Consider the following 22,661-nt stretch of genomic DNA (forward strand, 5'->3'; position numbering starts at 1 on the left):
GATTCCCCGGTTAGAACTGTTTTGAAAAGCATTGAAAAAGCCTCTCGGTTTCGCAGCAGAAGAGTTAACCAATCCTCCCGCCCCCTGCTCTTAGCGATAGGTGTGAATACAGGATGATGTCATGCTTAATTAGGCCAACCCTCAAAAAGCAGTTTGTCCTTTCTCTCTTGCCGTACAACTACAAAAAAAAAAAAAAAAAAAAAAAAAAAAAAAAAAAAAAAGCCGTTCCTTAGTTGTGATTACATTGTATCGCACTTACGGATTCTTGTTGATCGAGCAATGCGATCTGGACGGACTCAGGGATCCTAAAGTCAGTATAAGCTCCGTCTGCATGAAACCAGGCCAGATCCTCAGGGCCGATTAGCGATATCTAAAAAAAAAACAAATATTACTCCGAAGGGCTGAAAGCAGACACACGCCAAACATGACCGAAATCAGTATCGATAATTCTAAGCTCCCTGGAGTCAAAGAAGGTAAAATGACTTTATTTATACATCCGGACTGTATATGATATCAGCCTTTATTCACCCTGTTTTCTGCTGTCTGGTTCCAATGAGTTAAAAAAAAACCAAAAACGTGCTGGTCATATGTATCCTTTTAACCTGTTTTAACCCCTTCACTGCCAGCAGGTCACTGTGCTTTCCACCCTATTCCTAATTAGAAGGCTGAAAACAATGGGGCTAGAGGGCAATAAATATGAAGGCTTGACACTGTAATAAGTGCTGCATACATTGGTGGCTCTATATAAATATGATATTATTGAATACCCTTAATGTTTGAAAGTATCCAGGCTATAAATGTGTTTTCCCATCTCTAGGATGTAAACATGGCTCCATCGTAGTTGCGGGATCGGAGAGCATTTCGGGTTTTGCATCTAAAAGTTCAATAACTACATTTGGATCATGTCTGTATTTATAAAATGCCTTTTCCATCTTCACTTTGCTTCCAGGGGCGTTTCTTTATTAGTTGTTGTTTTATATAGCACCATCAAACTCTGTAGCGCTGTACAATGGGTAGACAGGACATAACAAGTAGTATGTAACATAACAAATTGACTAACAGAGACAACAGGTGAGGAGGGCCCTCATACACTAATTACCGGATTTGTTTTGGCATTTTTACCATTATCGGCCTTTTTTTTGTACCCATGCAGACTATATATTGGTTTTTTTTTTTTCAAGGAGAGATCGAGCTTTCTTTTGATAGCATATTTACTCATTTAGTCAAATTAGTGTGAATAATAACTGGAGGGGAAAGAAAACAAACTTGACATATTTTCTTCAGGAATAATCCTCAAGAAATCACTTCAATTGACAGGAAATACCCCCAAAATTAAACAATTGAGGAAATACCTCAGCTGTATAGAATTTCCATACTTTTCAAGCAGTTATAGGGCACACGTGTGAATTGCTGATTGAAAACTGATGGGGTTTTTTTTTTACGTTTAATGTGCTGCATTGATGGCTGGGATTTTAAACAAAGAACCCCCCAAGATACCCACAAAAGTACACATTTCTGTAAAGCAGACAGCCGAGGGTATGTTGCGGAGGGGGGCTTCTGGACACCAGTCATTGCCAAAGTTAGCCTTAGCAATCATTTCCTGTGCTTTTTGTCACCAACACTTCTGTGCTGCTTAGGCTTTTTTGCACGGGTTGTATGGTGTGGTAGGGAAATCCCTCTGTGTTTAGCTGCATCTCCGTTCTTCCATGTACTACGGAAATACCCCACATGCAAAGGTTTTTTATGCTGTTTTGGAACTTGCAGAACAAAAACTTATTGATGGGATTTTGGTGCCAATTAAAAATACTCCCTATTTTATTCCCCTTTGTGACTCACCTCAATGCAGAAGAACACTATATTAGAAAAAAGAAAAGAAACACTAATACTCTACTCTTAGTATTATACGCCATAAAGCAGTCATCGATGCGGAGAAGGACAGGAACAGCAGTGGTACATGGGAGTCCCTCCTAATACCTTTTTTTGTTTTTGTTTTTTGTTTTTTTTTTTGTTTTTTTTTTGTTTTGTAGCAGTCTCTGCCTCCCTTTTGAGGCTTTCATTTGGCATGTATTGTGCAAGGAAAGTGCCTGCCAGTAAGACGTAGGACAGTTTCTTCTTGAAAATTTGGAGTGGACTCCAAAATTTGGAATGTCTCATGATTTTTAACAGGAACTCTAAGAATGTGTAGTTCTTTCCAGTTCTGATTTTTATGTATTTCATATTTCATATGTATCGAACATAGCAACCTGGGTCAGGTAGATGGCAACCTTTTTCCTGCCAAATCTTTTGGTTTTAGGGAACACCAGTTACGGCTGTACATGATCCACTGTCATTTTAGGACCTGTGCATCACCCTCTCCTCACATATAAAAGAACCGCATGTTCATTGTGTATTGTGGCTAGAACATACACGTTGTCTTTGTCGGTGTACCAGAGGGCTGGAATTTTTTCAATACGCAAAGCACTTGCTTATGTTTGGGGTGAGTTAAGTGTTTCGAGGAACCTTAAGGTTTGTGACGAGGCTGCGGTGTCAAAAATACAACATAATAAAGATTATATTATCTACCCAGAGGTGGTAGCCTTTCTGCAGAAGTAGGCCCCACACTGTTTTGCGACTTGTGCCAACTGAGTGTGGGCAATCAGGTGGATCTAGGAGACTATCCTTCCCCTCATATATACTGAAGGGCACTGTATACCCCGTACTGGTCTGTTGTATAGGGAATACTCCTTGAAATATAGTCTGCCCTTGAAAAGAACAACTGACTCGTCATTTTCAGAAAATGTATTTGCAAAGAAATTGATAATTGGCCTCAATTTGTATAGTCCGTCAAATTCTGAGTCACCTCTTGTGTGGATTTGGACATTATCATTGAATTGCAGGACTGTTAGCAGGCCCAAATATCTGGCCCAGTTCATAAAAGGGGGGTTGATAAAATTGGGTCTGTGCTTCAATAGAAGGTTGTTTGTTTTACAATACCCATCATTAGAGTCAAGAATGTTTGCATTTCATAGGGTTCGGTAAAGTGCCAGCTTTGACATCTGCTAACTTGGTCATCTGCCAGACATTGGACAGCATAGATGTTAGTTTGAGTTGTTAACGTGTGATGCCAGGAGTTGCAATAAATGTGAGAATTTCAGGCTCCAACATATTTGGGGGCACAGGTTCGATATTGGCTTAACAGTGGCATAACACCAAATTGTGCCTTGCCCCACAAAATTTGTTGAGGGGCACCTCCTGTCTAGGTATCATGTTTTGGATCCAAGTGGCTGCATCTTTGAACTTGTTAAACATGTGGAATTAGTGTCTGGTTATGCTTGGTAATACAATAGTAGACCTCAATAACCGCAAATTAGGAGCAGTTTCAAATGACAAACTTCTGTACAAATGTTATGGGCCCCCTAGGACCAGATTCTCCCCTGGCCTGTAGGGGCCTGTGTTGTGGCCCTGGTGGGATGATGTCACATTTAAAGTTTGGCATGTTGAAAAGTGCACTTGGTTTCTAGCTGGGGTGCAAGGACCAGTCCCTGATGCCCCCTTGCCATCTGCCCCAAATGAAAGTATCCTGGTATAATCCTACTGAAAATAAGCACTTGTACATGTCCCAAAAGGCTGAAATCACATTTGTTGCAGTGTATAGGCTTCCAAGCAGGGCCCTGTTACCCAATGTATCTGTTTCTCAATGCGTTTACATTAAACTTTACGTTTTTTTTTTAATTCTAGTTTTGTCACACCTTTTGGATGTATATACTGCAAGAAGCCTTGTGTAAATCGTGGTGCTGTATAAATGAAAGAATAATTTGTGACAGTTTTCTTCTGCAAAGCCATTGCAGCTAAGTGTATAAAACGTATGATTTCTTATGGGATCGGTTACGCAGCTGAAGTTGATTCTGCTACATTTTGGCTTTTTGACTTGTTCTATTAAAACTTGCTTTTAATTACAATCCGTACAAACAAGCGATACAAGGTTTATATTTTGTTCTTCAGTTCTATTTAATTCTATGCTTTAGAGCAGGCATGTCCAAACTTTTTTCGAAGAGTGCCAGATTTGATGAAGTGAACATGTGCAAGGGCCGACCATTTTGCCTGACATTTTCTGAACCATTAAAATTAAATGCAAATTAACTATTTTATGCAAAGTTTATTGAAAACGGCATACCACTTCTATCCCTTTCTCACTATCTCCCCTCCCTACCCCCTTCTCACAATCTCCCCTCTCCCTCCCCTTCTCACAATCTCCCCTCTCCCTCCCCTTCTCACAATCTCCCCTCTCCCTCCCTACCCCTCCTTCTCACAATCTCCCCTCTTCCTCCCTACCCCTCCTTCTCACAATCCCCCCTCTTCCTCCCTACCCCTCCTTCTCACAATCCCCCCTCTTCCTCCCTACCCCTCCTTCTCACAATCTCCCCTCTTTCTCCCTACCCCTCCTTCTCACAATCTCCCCTCTTCCTCCCTACCCCTCCTTCTCACAATCTCCCCTCTTCCTCCCTACCCCTCCTTCTCACAGTCACCCGTCTCCCTCCCTACCCCCTTCTCACAATTTCCCCTCTCCCTCCCTACCCTTTTCACGATCTACCCTCTCCCTCCCTACCCCCTTCTAACGATTTACCCTCTCCCTCCCTACCCCCCTTCTCACGATCTACCCTCTCCCTCCCTCCCTACCCCCCCTTCTCATGATCTACCCACTCCCTCCCTACTCCCCTTTGTAGGTCACTTACTGTCAACTCCTGTGTTGGGAGCGTGAGGCGTTTGTCTCGGGTGCCGGCGCTTCACTGCTGAGTGCCGGCATATGACGTCATATGCCGGCGCTCAGCGTGAAGCGCCGGCACTCGAGACAAACACCTCACGCTTCCAACACTGCACTCTGGGCAGCGCAGAGGCAGGCGGCGGTGGCAGCGACGGCGAGCAGAGGAGTCCTGGATTTCTGTCAGTCAGGGGGGCCCAAGAGGTGCCGAGCGGTCGTTTTCAGCAACCGCTCGGCACCCCTTGGGCCCCACTGACTGGCAGAACTCCAGGGCCCGGTCGCAGTCGTGACCCCGGTAGTTCCGCCACTGCCTACAATTTCTTCATCAGATGCCCTTGTGGCTGTGTGTGCCGGCGCAGGGAGAAGGAAAGCCCAAATCTAGCGACGTCCGAGATCGCAAGATTTGGGCTTTCCTTCTCCCTGCGCCGGCACACACAGCCACAAGGGCATCTGATGAAGAAATTGTGTAGGGGAGGGCAGGGGCGTACCTAGAGTATTTGGCACCCGGGGCGGATCCTGTATGTGGCACCCCCCCACACACACACTTTAAAACTACCTGGCCGAAACTGAATATGACCCCCCACACACACCATAAAAAAATCTAACACTTTTATTTAAAGTAACACACCAAAATAGGACAAAACAATTAAATAACAATATATATATATATATATATATATATATATATAATTGTTAACAGCAATCACATTCCTATCATGCCCAGGCATACCCAGATTCCAGGAGGCACTCGCAGACTTGGCATGATAGGAGTATGATTGCCTTATCTACCCCTTCTCGCTCCCTTCTGCCCTATCTACCCCTTCTCACTCCCTTCTCCCTATCTACCCCTCCTAACTATCTACCCTCTCCCTCTTTGAAGTTCACTTACCTTTCAGGAGTCCTGCGGTGGGGGTGCAAGGCCTCGGTCTCCCAGCTCTGCCACTGTATGGAACAGTATAGAGTGATGGGAGTTATGATGTACTTTAGAGCATAATTATATAATGAAAAATAGATTGGAAATGGTACAGCATAACACCCATCACTCTCACACATTTACCAATCCACACGCACATACCAATCCACACGCACATACCAATCCACATGCACATACCAATCCACACGCACATACCAATCCACACGCACATACCAATCCACACACATATACTAATCCACACACATACACCAATCCACACACACATACACCAATCCACACACACATACACCAATCCACACACACATACACCAATCCACACACACATACACCAATCCACACACACATACACCAATCCACACACACATACACCAATCCACACACACATACACCAATCCACACACACATACACCAATCCACACACACATACACCAATCCACACACACATACACCAATCCACACACACATACACCAATCCACACACACATACACCAATCCACACACACATACACCAATCCACACACACATACACCAATCCACACACACATACACCAATCCACACACACATACACCAATCCACACACACATACACCAATCCACACACACATACACCAATCCACACACACATACACCAATCCACACACATACACCAATCCACACACATACCAATCCACACACATACCAATCCACACACATACACCAATCCACACACATACACCAATCCACACACATACACCAATCCACACACATACACCAATCCACACACATACACCAATCCACACACATACACCAATCCACTCTCACTGTATGCTTTCCTACCTTTCCTCTTTTCTCCTTACAGCTCCTTTTCCTGCTCTTCGCTCCTCTTCTTCTTCAGTTCTTCCTTCTTCTTCCGAGGGCACGGGGTTCAGAGGGCACGGACAGCGGTGGGCGCGGCTTCAGTGTTGTGCGCCGGGATCTGACAACAAACCCCGGCGCACAACAGCTGTTGCCGCGCGGATCGCAAGGGAGCGTTATCGGAGGTCTTTAACAGACCTCCGGCTCCCTTGAGTGATTTTAAGCCAGGTTCAAGGGAAATCCTTGAACCGGCTTAAAATCACTCAAGGGAGCCGGTGGTCTGTTAAAGACCTCCGATACCGCTCCCTTGCGAGCCTGCTCCTCCAGCGGCGGACATTACTGTCCGTCTCTGGAGGGGAGCCGGGTGCCGGCAAGTTGCCACCCCTCTGATGAGCGGCACCCGGTGCGGACCGCCCCCCGCTCCCCGCTAGGTACGCTACTGGGGGAGGGTTAGATTTCAACCCTGTTTAAAGTTACTGTAGACGAGGGTTGAAATCTAACCCTCCCCTACACAATTTCTTCATCCGATGCCCCTGTGGCTGTGTGTGCCGGCGCAGGGAGAAGGAAAGCCCAGATCTCGCGCTTTCCTTCTCCCTGCGCCGGCTGATGACGCCAAGTCCCGTGGCTCACCTGGGGGCCGTATCAGTCTGGAACGCGGGCCGGACTTTGGACATGCCTGCTTTAGAGAGAATGACTTCTGTGTTGTTGGATAGGTGTGAGGTGAATGCGGTCAGTCCTTTGTCACCACACTTGTAAGCCTCATTAACAAAACAAAGAGGCAGCATGCTGCCAGGTGATCTGTTGTGAGATCAGCAGGCACGCTTCTTAAAGCTAATCCCTGCTACCACGCAGAGTTCAGAGATTGTGATGTCACACGTTATTCCCCACTCTAACCCCCTAATAAATGTGAAAACAATAAGAAAATAAAGACACGGTGACACATTTTACTTAAATACGTTTTATTTTTTTAAGCAAAAAACGGACATAAGGACTTTCACCCACTAATAGTGGTTAAATATTAACTCCCAGCGGTGCAAAAAGGTTGGCATACGTTTCATATTTTGTTTCTTTAACACAAAAAATACATACACATGTGTATACAACCACATCTATCGGATATTTTTTTTTTTTACAGGGGTAATTTTTAAGGAAAATCTATATATATTTTAATTTTACTATTTCATCTGGCATCTATAGGGAAATAATGGAAGTAAGAATTATAATTTTGTAATTTTACTTTATATTATACTGGTTTTCACAAACTAGAAAAATTACAAAAACTTGTCCAACAGCCCAGCACTCAAAGGGGTAACAGTCATGTGATATATTCATTTTTGTAATACAATAGTGACTTTCTTTTAAGGTTGGATACGTGTGTGTGTGTGTGTGTGTATTTGTATATATAACACATAATCAGCCTAATTCCTTCAATACGTTTACAATAAACTTCCAGATAAAACAAATAATGCAAGGCAGTAGGTTGTTGAAAACACACATGACAAAAAAATTATTTTTTTTGGATGTTTTCAAAACTCCTGGGTGCAGAGGGGTTAACAGCCATTGTTTACACTGCAGCATATAATTTGTGCAAATGTGCTAAATGAGGTTTTTTTTTTTGTTTTGGTTTTTTTTTTTTGCGTGGGGGTGGCGAAAGAACATTAACACATGCACAGGGACTGGCTATGCAATCGTAGGAATGTTGTACATTGCACTTAAAATTATCCTGGTGCGAAAATGGTAAATGTGGTGCAATTAGTATGGCAACCAAAGGAATGGTCCTGCCAGCTCCATCACTTTCACTCTTTTAAGATTCTCTCTGGTTCTCATCATATATTTAGTTAGGTCAGTGTTAGATTGGGCATCGAAGGTGGAACCGCCCCCTCATTGCACATGTGAAATTTACACTATGTATAATATAATAATCAGGGTGCAACAACCCCTTGGTGCCAGGTCCCAATGGCAACAAGAAATCACTTCCTGGCACCAAGGGTGGAGCCCCCATCTCTTGCTAGCATCTCTGTCTACCACCTTGCCCCAGGCCGGGTTTACCGCGCCCCATTAATCCCATCACACCGAGTCTGAGCTCAGGGATATGACTTCATTTCCCAGCGCTCAGATTCAAGCAGCATGCGAGGAAATGTGAGGGAGAAGAGGTGTCCTGAGCCCAAGTAGAAGTATGTATGTTACTCTGTGTGCGTAAGTATGTTAATATGGTAGTGTGTGTGTTAATTAGTCTTATTAAAGAAGATAAAAACTCCTACATTGTGGCTCTTAAATCACAACCAAAATTGTAAACCTCTGATACTAATTGCGTAGTATTATATCAGAGATGGAGCCTTTGGCCGTATCGTGCCTGGTCTAAGTGCTCTGCAAACTCAACCTCTCAAGTAAAGCAAACAAAACGTGTCCTAAATGCTTGTCTGGATAAAATCCTGCTATTAATCCAGAGCTGGCAGTGTTTCTGCATTACTTTCAAGGATTGTAGGTGGAGACGTGCACACAACGTCACTTGGATTTGCCTAAAAGTGTGTACGGACCAGAGCAAACCTCCAACTTGTTCTACAGCTGCCAGCATTATTGAGCTGTTATATGTGTGACTGTGTGCCATGTTAGTATATCGACGGTGTAATTGGAATCGTAATCAGAGAAACATGTCAAAAGTTTAAAGTGTTATTGTTTAGTATAGTTTACCTATACTCGCCTGTTGTATTTAACCTATATTTCTCACCTATTATACAACACCCTATTATTATATGATGACTAACCCAGCTAATGGAATATTAAGGCTTTACAGGTTTCGTAACTATGTAAAAGGGTTCCTGAAATACTTTCACTTAAAATGTTTGTACTTAATGTTCGGTTTGTTAACGTGTATGGATTTTTATCTCTACTGCTTACAAAAGCCAGTATTTTATTTGTTTTTTTGGTTTCAAATTTTCTTTAAAAGCTTATAAAAACCACACAAGAAATAGGTTAAGTCAGGTTCTGTGCTACAAGGCCACTAAAAATGATATTATGTAACCGTGAAAGCCTTTATCATTTCAGCACTATTTTTTTTAAAAGCTAAATCTAATTATATACCCGCTTTATAAGCAAATGTGCAAATATGCATTTACAAACCTGATCTAAAAAATACAAAACCAGTTGGCTGAAAAAACCAACCTCTTCCCCTTTTTAAGTGTCAGGGGACAAGCAGATGTTCTACGGTAATAGTTATTCTACAGGTTATAGATTTCATTGAAGTTTGGGGAATAGGTCTAATGATCAGCACAACAAATCATGTGTCGTACCATTGTATATGTTCATGTGAGATTTGTAGTTGGGTCGAGAAGTTTGATAGTGTGTAGTTGGAGCTTTCATGCATAATACCTTTTGTTAACGGTTATATAAGTCACAGAATTACCTGTGAACCACCCAAAGTAACATATAAACATAGGTTTGTGATCTATAGTATAGGTCTACTTTATGTCTGTATGCATACACGCACACACACTAATTATTTTATCTTTTATGGGTGGTAGGTATATGGATGGCAAAGTGTGTCTGTCCATTTAGGGGGTTTTATTAACTTATGTTTTAATGAAAAAAAGTGGATTTTGGACAATTCAATTTGGCACGTTTATATGCATTGTCATGCTGCCTAAAGTTACTGACAGTATCAGAAATGAGCTCTGATACTTAGCTTTTTTTAATTGGGTAAACTCTCAGGGTCATCAGGGCTGGAGCTCGCTCATATTCTAGTCTGTTGGTTAGATGCCATTCGAGATTGCCCTGCATGAGCCAGAGTAATTCTAAAAAGTCAAGATTTGAAAAAAAAGGGCAGCAGAACTTCCTTATGTACATTCCATTGAGATTACCGCTCTGATTGTGATAAACAAGAACAATAAATTTTCAAGCAGTACGTCATATTCCTGCAGCTGTGCCTTCCTAGTGACTAATAAGGAAAAACTGCAGAATTCTTAAAGGGAGCTCCCACCATTTCTTCCTAGTATCAGATTATTATGAATGATAATATTAATAATATTATTGCAATATGCAGTCACATATAAGAGGTTATTGTTATGGACAGGAATTGCCTTTGAAATTGGTGCTCAAGTACCCCTTGGCCCGATATGACTTTACCCTTGGTCATATATATTGTAGAGGTTAAGAGACTAGTCCTCTTGGGCAGTCGTACATTTAAAGTCCCACGGAACAACTAAACCAAATAACAATTTCAATTAGGCAGATGAGTTCCATTGAGGCACATTTCATCCATGTTGGTTTACTCAGCAACATATTTTATTTTTCTTCAGCAGGATGTAGCTTTATAGTCTGTTATTGTCCTGTATAATAATGTTATAAGTAAAAATGCCCTTTAAAACAAACTATATATAATAAAAATAGCGCAGCATATGCCAAACCATGTGCTTATCTGCAACTGTATGGGGGTTTCCGTAACGTTAAACGTAATATGGACTTACCGTCCCACTCGGTGAGGACCACATAATGAATCTGTCTGTTTCCTGTCCTCCGTGGTAAATGCAGTTGAAAATTCTGCAATATTTGTAATATGTTATAAATTATCTACTTTATACCTATAAATATAACTTTCTAACATTATACTTTGGAGAATTCCCGATCTTGGTAAGCCAGTCCAGAAAACCTTAACTTATCTATTACCATCATGTTTTATAGCTACCCTTCTTGAGGTATTTGTCCATGGACAGTTCTGGAGAAGTTTCAGAATAGGAACATAATTATAAAACAAAACTATTTTTATTTGATCAAGATCTCATTTTTTTAAATCTTCCCGATATGAAAACCTGTTTTATCTAGACCAGCGAGATACGCTATTTTATCAATGTTTCAATGCATAGCTTTTCTTATTCCAGTCATTCAAACTGGGATCTTTTTAACATCCTTCTAATGCTTTTGCATAGTTTTCATTTAGAAAACTTTAACAATGTATACAGTTTTTTTTGTTGTTGTTGTTTTTTTATGTCACGCTATGCTAACTAAATCTAAAAGAGTTTATCTTTCTGTATTGCAATATGCAGTATAATATCCGGTTATTCAGAAACCTACCCTAAAACAGTGTAAGAGCTAAAGAAGAATGCATATTGTACAGCGCTATAGAATATGATGGCGCCATATAAAACAAATAATAAAGTATGCTAAGTTTGTTTTATGAACAGAAGATAATAGAACAGAGGGAAATTCCTGAATTCTTAAAGATTCAGTTAATATACATTTGCTGAACAACATTTGTAACGTGAAATTGTCAAAAAAGTAGATATGACAGAATTTGGTTACAATTGCTGTCGAAATTGGAGCCTATATATGCCATTTATTTTTATTTATTTATTTTTGTTAATATAAGCATGCTAATACTATTTTTGCAAAATGAATAGTTTAAGGTGTATTGATTTGCAGGCACAGGGTTATTCTGATATCTAAAATTCGGTCTGAAAATTATCAGGATTCTTTTGATAATGGTTAAGTTGATGAAGGTAGTTCCAGCCTTGCGTAGCATTTACAGGGCTTTGTTTCTGCCAACCAGCATTCCAGTCTCTGACACTAGTTAACGATTAATCCGTTTCTTGCCGCTGTTGCCAGCTGTGCTTTATGGAAGGCATGAGTTATCAGGGAATCACCGAAACTGAGAACTTTTACGATCCTGTTACGTAAAAATAAATCCTCATTTCTTAAGTTATCCTAAATTTACTTTTCTTTTAATACTATGCCTACCTGCTTTATAAAAAGAGTATTAGGTTTCTGCACATTTCGTTCGAGTTGGAGAAAATGGTCATTTAAACTGGCCTGCTTCAAGTCTATTAGTATCCAAATCAGAAGAAGGGCCCTTCAGATATTAATAATAAATTCCTAATTACATTATGTTTTATATAGCGCCATCCTATGCCACAGTACTGTACAGTGGGTAAATAATACATAACCAGTATCTATGCCTTTGATCCTTTAGTTTTAGACTACAACTCCTTCTTCTACTTCTTTTTTGTGTTTTGTTGAATCCCTTTCCTCCAAGCTATACGTGTTGAGATCATTTAGTCTTTCCTAATATTTTTTTATCCTGCAAGCAATCCACAATTTTATTAGCCGTTCTCTAAACTTGCTCCAGAATATTTATATTCTTCTGGGGATGAGGTCTTCCAAACGGTAATGTAGGTGACATCTATAAAGTTTTAGCTGTGCAGCCCAGCACCTGCTGTCCTTTTCTGGTGCTTTGTTCCATGGGCGGCCTACCCTTAAGTCCTCAGAAATAAGGACTCTTGAATAGCTTTCCTGTGTTGCTAACCGCACAATGCCCATTTTACGATATTCTGATATGGGATTTTTATATCCTAACTGTATTTCATGTTAAGATTAAACTGCAGCTGATGCACTTGTATTCCATACTTCTTATTTAGATAAAAAATAATTACTATTGAATATATATATAATGTAATCTTTAACATTTTATATTTCTGTATTTATGTACTATTCATATATATAATTTACAGTCTTGATTAACCCCCACATTTAGTCCAAGAATGAGAATTGAAACCTCTTCAGTTATAAAAAGAAAAGTCTACTTTCAGTTCCTCCCTGTCCGAAACAAATATGTTGATGTGGATGCAAATAGTCTAACGTGGTATGCGTTTTTAGATGAAGGACACACGAGGACTCAGGAACTGAAGGGAAAGAGTCATTTCTTAGCTCAGGCCCATGCTGGTTTCTGTAGCTGTACCGAGTTAAACCTAAGAGTTTAGTTATAGGAATTACTGTATCTATCTGGATTCTCTAAATAAAGCTTGTTTACAGCAACAGATACCCTGGAAATGACAATTGATTTCCTGTTTGTGATGATGATACATATGTTAATTGCATTACCCTCACAATACAATCCATCCAAATGATGTAACTGGGGGAAACTGATAACACACATTGTTTTAAATCATATGCGTGGTGCTGATATGCAGAAATAACAAAGTGGAAAGTGTGGGAAGGCTGGGGTTTCGGATGACATATAAGTTGGTAAACAGAGCCCGATGACATGGAAAGTCATCAGAGATCCAGGCTTTTAATGGGCTATTTGTAGAAACTCGCCTGCAGCATTGTTTTCAGTTTCAGCCGACACATCTTTCGAAAATTAACCAAACGATGATCAAAACGTATACTTAAATATCATTCCTAGTAATAGGGTGTCCCTTGCAACATGTTGCCCCCTCCCTAATAAGCATTGTTGAAGATCAGTAGCTATATTGTACTTATCTAAATGGAAAAACATTTAGATAAGTACAATATCTAATAACAATGCATACAGCCCAGTATCAACTAAATATTAATGTTGCCACATTTTCATGGTGGAACATAAGTCTCTTAACAGTTCCAAAGCTTGATGTGTCCTGGGTGTCTTGTGATCCTGAATGATATCAACGCCAAGGAAGAAAAAACACTTTCTCTCCTACAGTGCAGCGTGGGAGCCTTGAAACAGTTGTGCTCTGGTCATGTTTGCTTAGTCCGTCCAATTAAGATGAAGTGAAGGGTGTTTTGCAGAGATTAAAAAGTATATGGCCTTGTAAGTGTGGTGTGTTATAGATTGTTCATTCAGCACTTTATTCTGCAGGTGAAGGACAGCTGAAGAAAATTAGGTCGGTCTTATTTAATTTCCTATTGGACTTGTAGTCCTAAAAGATGACTTCAGTAACTATGTCCTCTGTCAGAAAATCCGAAGTTAGTTGTTTGAAAATCCAAGTTTAATAGCTTAGCACTCGCTAGGAGGTTTGCAAATAGACAGCAATGAGTGATGCAGTATTTATCAAACTGATCTTGTTAGTGATTACACAATACAATTAAAGGGACTATTTCAACTTTAGATTCAATTAATTTTCTGTCCTGAATTTATCTTCTGTCCGTTCACCCCCACCCGTGCAATAATCGCCTCAACCAATCAACAGGACATCTAATAATATGGGGATAGAATGTAATGAGAAGGAATAATCTTGTAGATCAGTCACTTCTAAAATTCTATATTTTGCTGTTCGCTACACTCAATACACTCACATGACTGTGTTTTAAATTAAATGAGCAATCCTTCATGTAAATTATCTCTCACTTGCTGATTGTTGGTGGTTTAGACCCCAATTGTAAGTGTAGGGTGATGAGAGGGGGGAGAACCTCCGGACAGGACATCCATTAGCTAATCCTACTTCTGCCACTCCAAAATAAAGACGTCAGTAACGTATCACACCGATTATATTTTTTCCCCCCAAACTAAAAGCACAAGCTAGTTTTTAGTTTTAATTACCGTAATATAAGTATTATTTTAAAAATGCCCTTCTCCATTATGTACACCTAAGTTGAGTTTCTAATTCTTATATATTAAGATGCAGACCTGTACTGCCTATTGGGCACACCAGCCAAATGCCCTATGGACCACTGACCGGCAGCTCTTCACGCACGTTTAGCAAATATGTAGCGTGCAACCTAATACGCATGGTTTACTGGACAGGGCTGATAATTCTGTGCCTGTCTCTTACTGTGTGCAATTTAACCTTGTAACAGTATTATAGATAATAGTTAATATGTTGAACAGTTGAATGTACAATCTGGGAAATCCATTCCCAAATCTCTGTGCAAAAAATGAGGTTCTGGGTATTTTTATACTTTCAAGTATACATTATGGATTCTATATTTACTTGCGTGTTCCGTACCTTCCTTCCTTTTTGTTTAACCCTTCTAGTTTTGAAAGATGCCCAGTCTCCCCTAATTATGTCACTATTAGTGGTGACTACGGCAGTGACTGCTATGTAACTATTTGCTTTTACCGATTTAGCCGCACCTTGTCAACATGAATGAATCACTTAAATTCTGAAGTTATCAACCCAAGTAATGCGAAATGTCAAACAGAGAGATTTATAACCTTTTGCTATATAAGGTGAACTATTTCCATCTTGGTAACCAGGATATTAACGAAAAAAGAAGAGCACTCCCATAATAAATATTTAGAAATTAAAAAAAAAAAAATTTTGTTAAATATTTCTTTTTCTTTTGAAGCAGTGGCATAAAATTATATCCATTTATATCTGCTTAAATTATTGGTATCACTTTATTTATAAAATTAGTGTTGCATCAAACGTACCAATTATTGTACTGTATCTTCAACCGAGAGGAAGAAATGTAAATGGCTCTTGCTCGCCAGTAAACTTGTGCTTGTGTGTGTTATGGCTTGTTAACCCTGTCTCTGTTTTGTTTTTTCAGTGGTTCGGGATTTTGCAGTGTTAGAAGATCACACTCTTGCCCACACACTTCAGGAGCAGGAGAGTGAGTACAACATGCTTCTCAGAATCATACATACAGTGTGTAGAATGAAATGTGTATTACTGGGTGACGAACAAATTCAGTTATCATCCCGCTTCGCGTAGTGTAATTTCCCAAATCACAGAATTGTATTGTCTGTTCCAGTCATCTTCTGCCCTTTACACTTAAATGTAGTTTGTGTCCCTACAAGTTCTGATTAATGTTAAAAACTTTTCCAACACCAAATTCTGGAGCACTAAAGAAATGGAGAATTTCTATAGACTATATGCCATACGGTTTTAAAGTGACATGTTTAAGTTTGACAGTCTGTAGTGGTGAAAAGATATTCAATGAAACATTCAAGACGACACACAATGTTGACAAAATGAACACCTTTTATTCAAGAAACTTTAATTTAGCTATGATTTTCAATTCTTCCAATTGATTTTACATGTTTATGTACATGATAATGTAGTGATACACATTAGACTGCTTGATGCTCATCATTAAGTGTCTGCACTCCAAAAACCAAATTCTCTCCTAAAGATTACCTATTGATATGCTATCTTTAGGCAAATAAAATTAAACAGTATTGCGGAACTGACATTGCTAGACACTCCTACCTTATACACTCTACATATCGTCTAATAATGCGTTAATGTTATACTTAATTCAAAGGGTATTGTTGTTCTAGCTGTTGTAGGTGGTATAGTCACACAATAGTGGGGCATGAACTGAGTTGCTTCCCAGCCAAGCCCTTCTAGAGATTTGGTAACCTCACCACACCACTTAAGATGCAGGGGAATGTAAGACACACTTCATAATAAAAGGAACCATAGTAAAGGAGAGAAAATACTTGGGTGATATAACATGCTTCTTATTTTAGTTATTTAAAAAAAAAATTATTTTACATAAAGTAGTTTTCAATTTATTTCTGAATTGTCATGGGTTATTTTCATAATTGTATTAAATGGTGGAAAAAATGCCATTAAAATCGCAAACTGTGACCTACACAATGTAAACGTTTCTGTTGTCTAGTTGAACATCATCTAGCAACCAACATCCAGAGGAACCGTTTGGTAAAGAAAGACTTGCAAGTAGCTAAGCAGCTTCAACAAGAAGAGGACCTCCAAGCACAAGCTAGAATCAAAAATAGGCACAATGAACTGTGAGTTACAGATGCTTTTTTGTTTGCTTTGCTGTGTTCACAAAGCAAATGTTTGGATGTGAGGTGGGGGTTTGTTCCAGTGGTAAGATTGAGAAGGTGCATGAGCATACATGCAGTACCGTAAAAGTAAGCATAGACCATGTTTATTGGTAATCCTCACTTTGTTTAGTTTTTTTTTTAAATTTTTAGGTGGATGTTAATGATAAAAACGGCTGCTGTAGTTTTACAGCTTCCATGATATGGCTTGTAACAGCGGTGGTAATTGAATTGCAATATAACAAATGTTTATTGAGGCACAGACACTTTGAAAACGGTAATAATACTGTTTTAATTAACTTGGCGACTGCAAAACAGTTGACTCCACATGAAGTGCGGGCAAAACTTCCTCAAAGTGGGGATGGTAGAATAATAACTGGTGTTTGATACAGTTATGCTTAGATGTGCTTCTCTCTAAAGTCATTGGGATCTCTTCTTTCAGACAATGATTTCAAAAAGATTGATCATAAGTTGTCCTTCCTCTTCTTTAGGTCATAATGTTTACTTCCACAAACACTTGGCTCTTACTGCTCACACACTCGCAGGCGCAACATAGTTTGTGGGCCTAGTAGAGTTCCGCTAAAAAGAGGCCCCTAATGCGTCCACTGTCTATGTTGGGCGCACTAGTTGGTTTACCGCATGTCCCAGATTGTTGTCCTTTAATTACAATCTACTGATAATTGTTGCAGCCTGCAAACCCGCTAACAATATATATCTTAAGAAGCACTATATTCTATATAGCGCCATCATATTCTGTAGTGCTGTACAATGGGTAGACAGTGTCACGGTCAAGACTACTTGCCAAGCCGTGACTGTGTGGAGGGCATGGGCATGAAGGGGTTAATAGCACCAGGCCTCTGGATTTACTAACTAGACCCCTTAACAGGGCATAAGTTACACCAAATTAACCCCCAAATCCTGCCTGTATCCCCCCAGGTAGTCTGCCACCACTCACGATTTTGATACCGGATTCGTGAGAAATCCGAATTAGAACCTTTATCTCTATATATATATCAACCCACCCCTGGCAAACAACATATATATATATATATATATATATATATATATATATATATATATATATATATATATATATATATATATATATATATATATATATATATATATATATATATAATCTATCCTGTAGAACTCAATAACAATACGGTAACGTGTTATCCTCTCTTAGGGTTTGTGGATATCGATACTAGAGCCCAAAGACAGACTTGGATTATGAATATTTTAATAACAAAAAGACAAAGATTACACAGTGCCAGAATTACAAAAAACAAGACGTACAAAATAAACGTAAAACAGCAAACAGTTCTTAAAACAAAATGGAACTTAAACACAGGACCCTCACTCACGAGTTTCTCCAATAAGCAGGCCTGTGGGAACTCCTTAAGTCCAGACGGGTCTTACGATGTTGTTCCGATCAGAGTATATCATGGAGTTCTTCTTTGAGGTTGCTGCATTGTTCCTAAATCAGACTTTTGCAAGCAAACGCCCCTCTGACCACATGACTGATTATATGACACCATCCCCAAGAATCGGGTCCCATCTTTGATGTGCCAATAAGTTATGGTGGGGAAAAGGTGATGGAAACTCCCCCACTTAAGATAGGAATGGAATTCCTATAACTCAGGGTCCTTATCAGTTAGGCCATGAATCACCACAGGGGTCCTTTGGGAAGATGACACCTCTAGCCAGAACAGATACAGAGGGCATGCACAAAAACACATTTAAATCAACCTCAGATTAACTCATTGAATGCTTAAACAAAGAAACGAACCACCTCTGCTGGGTTACCCTTCCATGCATCCACTACACAATGAGTCAATCATGACAGACAGGGCATAGCAAGTAGTATGTAACATAACAAATTGACTAACAGAAACAGGTGAGACAGGCCCTGCTCAAAAGAGCTTACAATCTAGAGAGTTGATTAAGGATCAGAGCTGCAGTTTCCGGTGCCCGTGAAAACAATAAACCTGTATATACTGGTCAATCCCTTTTGTGTTTAAAAGTATATACTGCATGTTTGTATGAAGCTTGCCATGCATTCACAGAGCATGCTGAGAGCAAGATTGTAAAGTTAGTGTGCAGTTGACTGATAGGGCCTCTTAGACATACCTGCACTTTAGGGGATGCCAAATGGTCAGTATTTGACAAACTTGACCTTAAAAAAAAAATCATAATAATTTAAACGCCCATTGCAGTTTTCAATATTGTAACCAGCTCTGTAGAGCAATGGTTTTTGCAGAGAGAAACCTGTATTATGACAGCTTGGTCTCCCCGTTTAACAGCTGCTTCCCGTCAGCAGAAACATACACTCAATCCCTTAGCTCATGTTGTTAATCTCTCCAATGCAAGGTGTGTGTGTGTGTGTGTGTGTGTGTGTGTTATCTTCAATACACTATAGATTTTTCTGTTTTGCATCTCCCAATTCTTCCCGCTGTCTGTGAATCCCATATAGGAAATGTGGTCATCTAATGATCTAGTAAATGCCTCCAGTCCATGAGCCAAAATAAAGCTACTTCATACATAGCATTTTATCTCTACAGTGAACTCTTAGATGTTGAAATAGCTCAGGAGATCCAGGAGAAACTGGTGATTGAAGCAGAACTCAGGCGCCGGCAGGAGGAGAAGGATGAAGTGAGTACATAGAATAGTCTAGCAATGTGTATCTGTATGACCCACTAATGAAAGCTAATGTGAAAAAAGAATGAAAATGCTATATATTGCTAACACCACACAGAGCTTTTCACATATAGTTCGACCATGCATAACCCTATGATTTGTAACAATATCTAGCTCGGAAAAAACATGGAGACTTCGCACCCTCGGTGACTTCAATAAAATGCTTTAAGTTCCAAATAGTAACACTTACATTGGGGGGGGGAGGCTTAACTTGTTTCATGCCTTGAAAGCTTGGCGTCATTCAAGGCTCAAAACGCGTTAAGCTTCTTTGCCCCCCCGATGTAAGCGCTACTATTTGGCACCTTGTTGCACATTAAAGTACTTTATTGAAGTCGCTAAGAGTGCGGTGTCTCCTTTTGTGTGGTGTCCTTGGGAGCATCTGATGACCTGGCTTTTGATGGATCAGTCGGGTGTACTGTTGGTTGCGGGGTTGATCGGATTTCTGTTTGGCATGGTAGCCCACTGCCCATGGCTACAATATCTAGCTCCTTTACAAACCTGATGCAAAATTGTGCACTGGTGAGTGAAGAGTAAACAAATATCTCCCTTGAGTTGGATCCTCAACTTGGTTTTCGGCTCTTGAAACGCATCCCTTCTGAAGTCTGAGCTGCTCAGCAAATATGAGTGAATTCACTTGGGACAAATTGCTGGCAATCTTCCAGATGTGAAGTAAGGTCATATAAATGGCCTTATAATACAGCAGACAAAACAAGACAGACAGTAAACTTAATGTACATTGGCCTGTGCCATGTAAACATTGTTTACAGATGTATACTGCATAGAAGCCATAACAGGGACCTCATAAAGGATCCTGTCTTGTGGATGCTCCTAAAGTATGTCACCAAGGGTATCTTGGTGACTATCTGTGGAATCACAAATCAAAAGTGCAAAACAAAATGAAAGCTTTTTTGTATTGACCGAAATATTTAAACTGTGTATATATATGTGTGTGTATGTATATGTGTATATATATATATATATATATATATATATATATATATATATCAAGTCATTATGTGATTTAAACTATTTTCAGGGCTTTGGGTGCACAGATTTTGTAGGGTTTTGATTTGCTTCTATAGTTGTTTTCATGAAGACTTTTGGTTTGGTTAGGGGTGTTGGTGTTTGGAATTGGTAATGTCATGTGTTTTGCCTTGGTCCACTCTATTGATTGTGGCGAAGCATATCTTGCATAAGATCTCATGGGACAATATGTGCCATCCATTTTCTGTCTTGCACAGCCCCCCATTGTGTTACTGGTTAGTTACGCTAAAACTCCCCTAGTCTCCGGGAACATCATCTGTACTTCACAGTGCATGGACACCATGAACATAAGGTGTAGAATGGGCCCATCTTGTTTTTCCAGACACTCAATCATAGGCATCCTATACACCGTGTAACACCTCTGCCAAGTCCTTGCTTGTTAATTTATATGAATAGTAATAGTCTGTATATAGGTGGAAATGTGTTTTTGGACACCGTAATACTTGGACAGCCTTGGAGATGAGAACTGCCAGTAAAACTCTGAAAACATAAATCTCTCCTGATAAATTAATTGCGCATGTGGAAACTTGCTGCCACACTCGGATATTCTGGAAGTCCCAATTCGATTTTTGTAACTGGCAACCATTAAATTGAAGCATTGCCCTATTTGGCATCCGGCGGTCCTGTTATATTGCAGCTCGATCATATTTCACTGTAATACATCTTTGAACTAATAAGACCTATGATAAAATCCCCGCTCTGAGCTTGTCCAGGAGCTGGAGAATCTCTTATCTGACCCAATTTGAAACTATGTACTCAGCAATATAATGTAATAGGTTGTCACCATTTCCCCGAATAGCTGTTCCAACAGTCTCTTGTGCTGCTTACAATAAAAATCCATTTCCAAGAAGAAATAGGAAATACCCTTTGTGCGATTATGGGTTTTGTCGTGTTACATATAGGGTGATTGCAGTAACATTAATTATTGTGTGTGTGATACTGTTCAGGTGTTTATAAATGTGTGAAATCTATGTAATATGGTGGCAATTAAACAATTTGGTATATTTTGTTTCTCAAAAACCTTTTAACCTTCTAGTTTTTGTTGTTTGTCAAAACTTCCTTGGATGCACATTAACCAAAGTAATGATTATATGTCTCTTTATTTATTTATTTTGTAGGATATTGCCCGACTACTGCAAGAGAAAGAAGAAAAGAGGAGAAAAAATTACCCATCATCGCCTACACAACAAGAACCTTATCTAGACCACGGAGGTAAGTTGACATATTCAAGTGGCATACATTTTAATACTTTAGTAAATGGGTACTATAATAATCTTATGTAAAGCTATTCAGTTTTGTTCCAGAAAGGTGCAGCTCTTTATAGAGTAAACTGATGACGTTTTCAAAGTATCATACTATATTTTGTGCGTTTCTTGCTTAAAACCAATTACTTAAGCGCTACTCCGTTACTTAACTGTATAAAACGCTAGAATGATTCTGCACATCTGGTGGAGAATGGAGTTGTAAAATATATATATGCTCTGAAAAATACCCCTCGTCTTCTAATCGGGGTCGTCTTCTAATCAGACCTCAGAGAGAGAGAGTGTGTGTGTTTAATGGGGGTATAGGGTGTGTGTGTGTGTTAAATGGGGGCATAGGGCATTTCTGGAGTGGCGTTAAGGGGGCATTTAATAGAGCACTCTGCCTCCTGAAATGCCTTATACCTCCCTATATGCCACTCTGCCCCATAATATGCCTTTTAACCCCTAAATGCCAGAGTGGCATATAGGGGTATAAGGCATTTCTGGAGGCAGAGTGCTCTATACAATGCCTTTTAACTCCCTTAATGCCACTCTGTCTCCTGAAATGCCTTATACCTCCCTATATGCCACTCTGCCCCATAATATGCATTTTAACCCCCTAAATGCCAGAATGGGATATAGGGGAATAAGGCATTTCTGGAGGCAGAGTGGCACATAGGGGGTCAA

At 39.8% G+C, this 22,661-nt stretch overlaps 1 protein-coding gene across 2 annotated transcripts in view; it reads left to right on the plus strand.

Moving 5' to 3' along the window:
- The first annotated feature begins 219 nt into the window (after positions 1 to 219).
- Positions 220 to 22,661, plus strand: part of CCDC50 (coiled-coil domain containing 50) — a 28,182-nt gene continuing 5,740 nt past the window's right edge. For both annotated transcript variants that reach the window (XM_053459047.1, XM_053459048.1), the window contains exons 1-5: positions 220 to 473; positions 15,747 to 15,809; positions 16,824 to 16,953; positions 19,554 to 19,644; positions 21,852 to 21,945. In XM_053459047.1, coding sequence (XP_053315022.1) covers positions 425 to 473; positions 15,747 to 15,809; positions 16,824 to 16,953; positions 19,554 to 19,644; positions 21,852 to 21,945 — 427 coding nt within the window. In that variant the 5' untranslated portion in view covers positions 220 to 424. The remainder of the gene's footprint in view (positions 474 to 15,746; positions 15,810 to 16,823; positions 16,954 to 19,553; positions 19,645 to 21,851; positions 21,946 to 22,661) is intronic.

This window comes from Spea bombifrons, chromosome 3 (assembly GCF_027358695.1).
Source record: "Spea bombifrons isolate aSpeBom1 chromosome 3, aSpeBom1.2.pri, whole genome shotgun sequence".
In the NCBI taxonomy this organism is placed as follows: Eukaryota; Metazoa; Chordata; class Amphibia; order Anura; family Pelobatidae; genus Spea; species Spea bombifrons.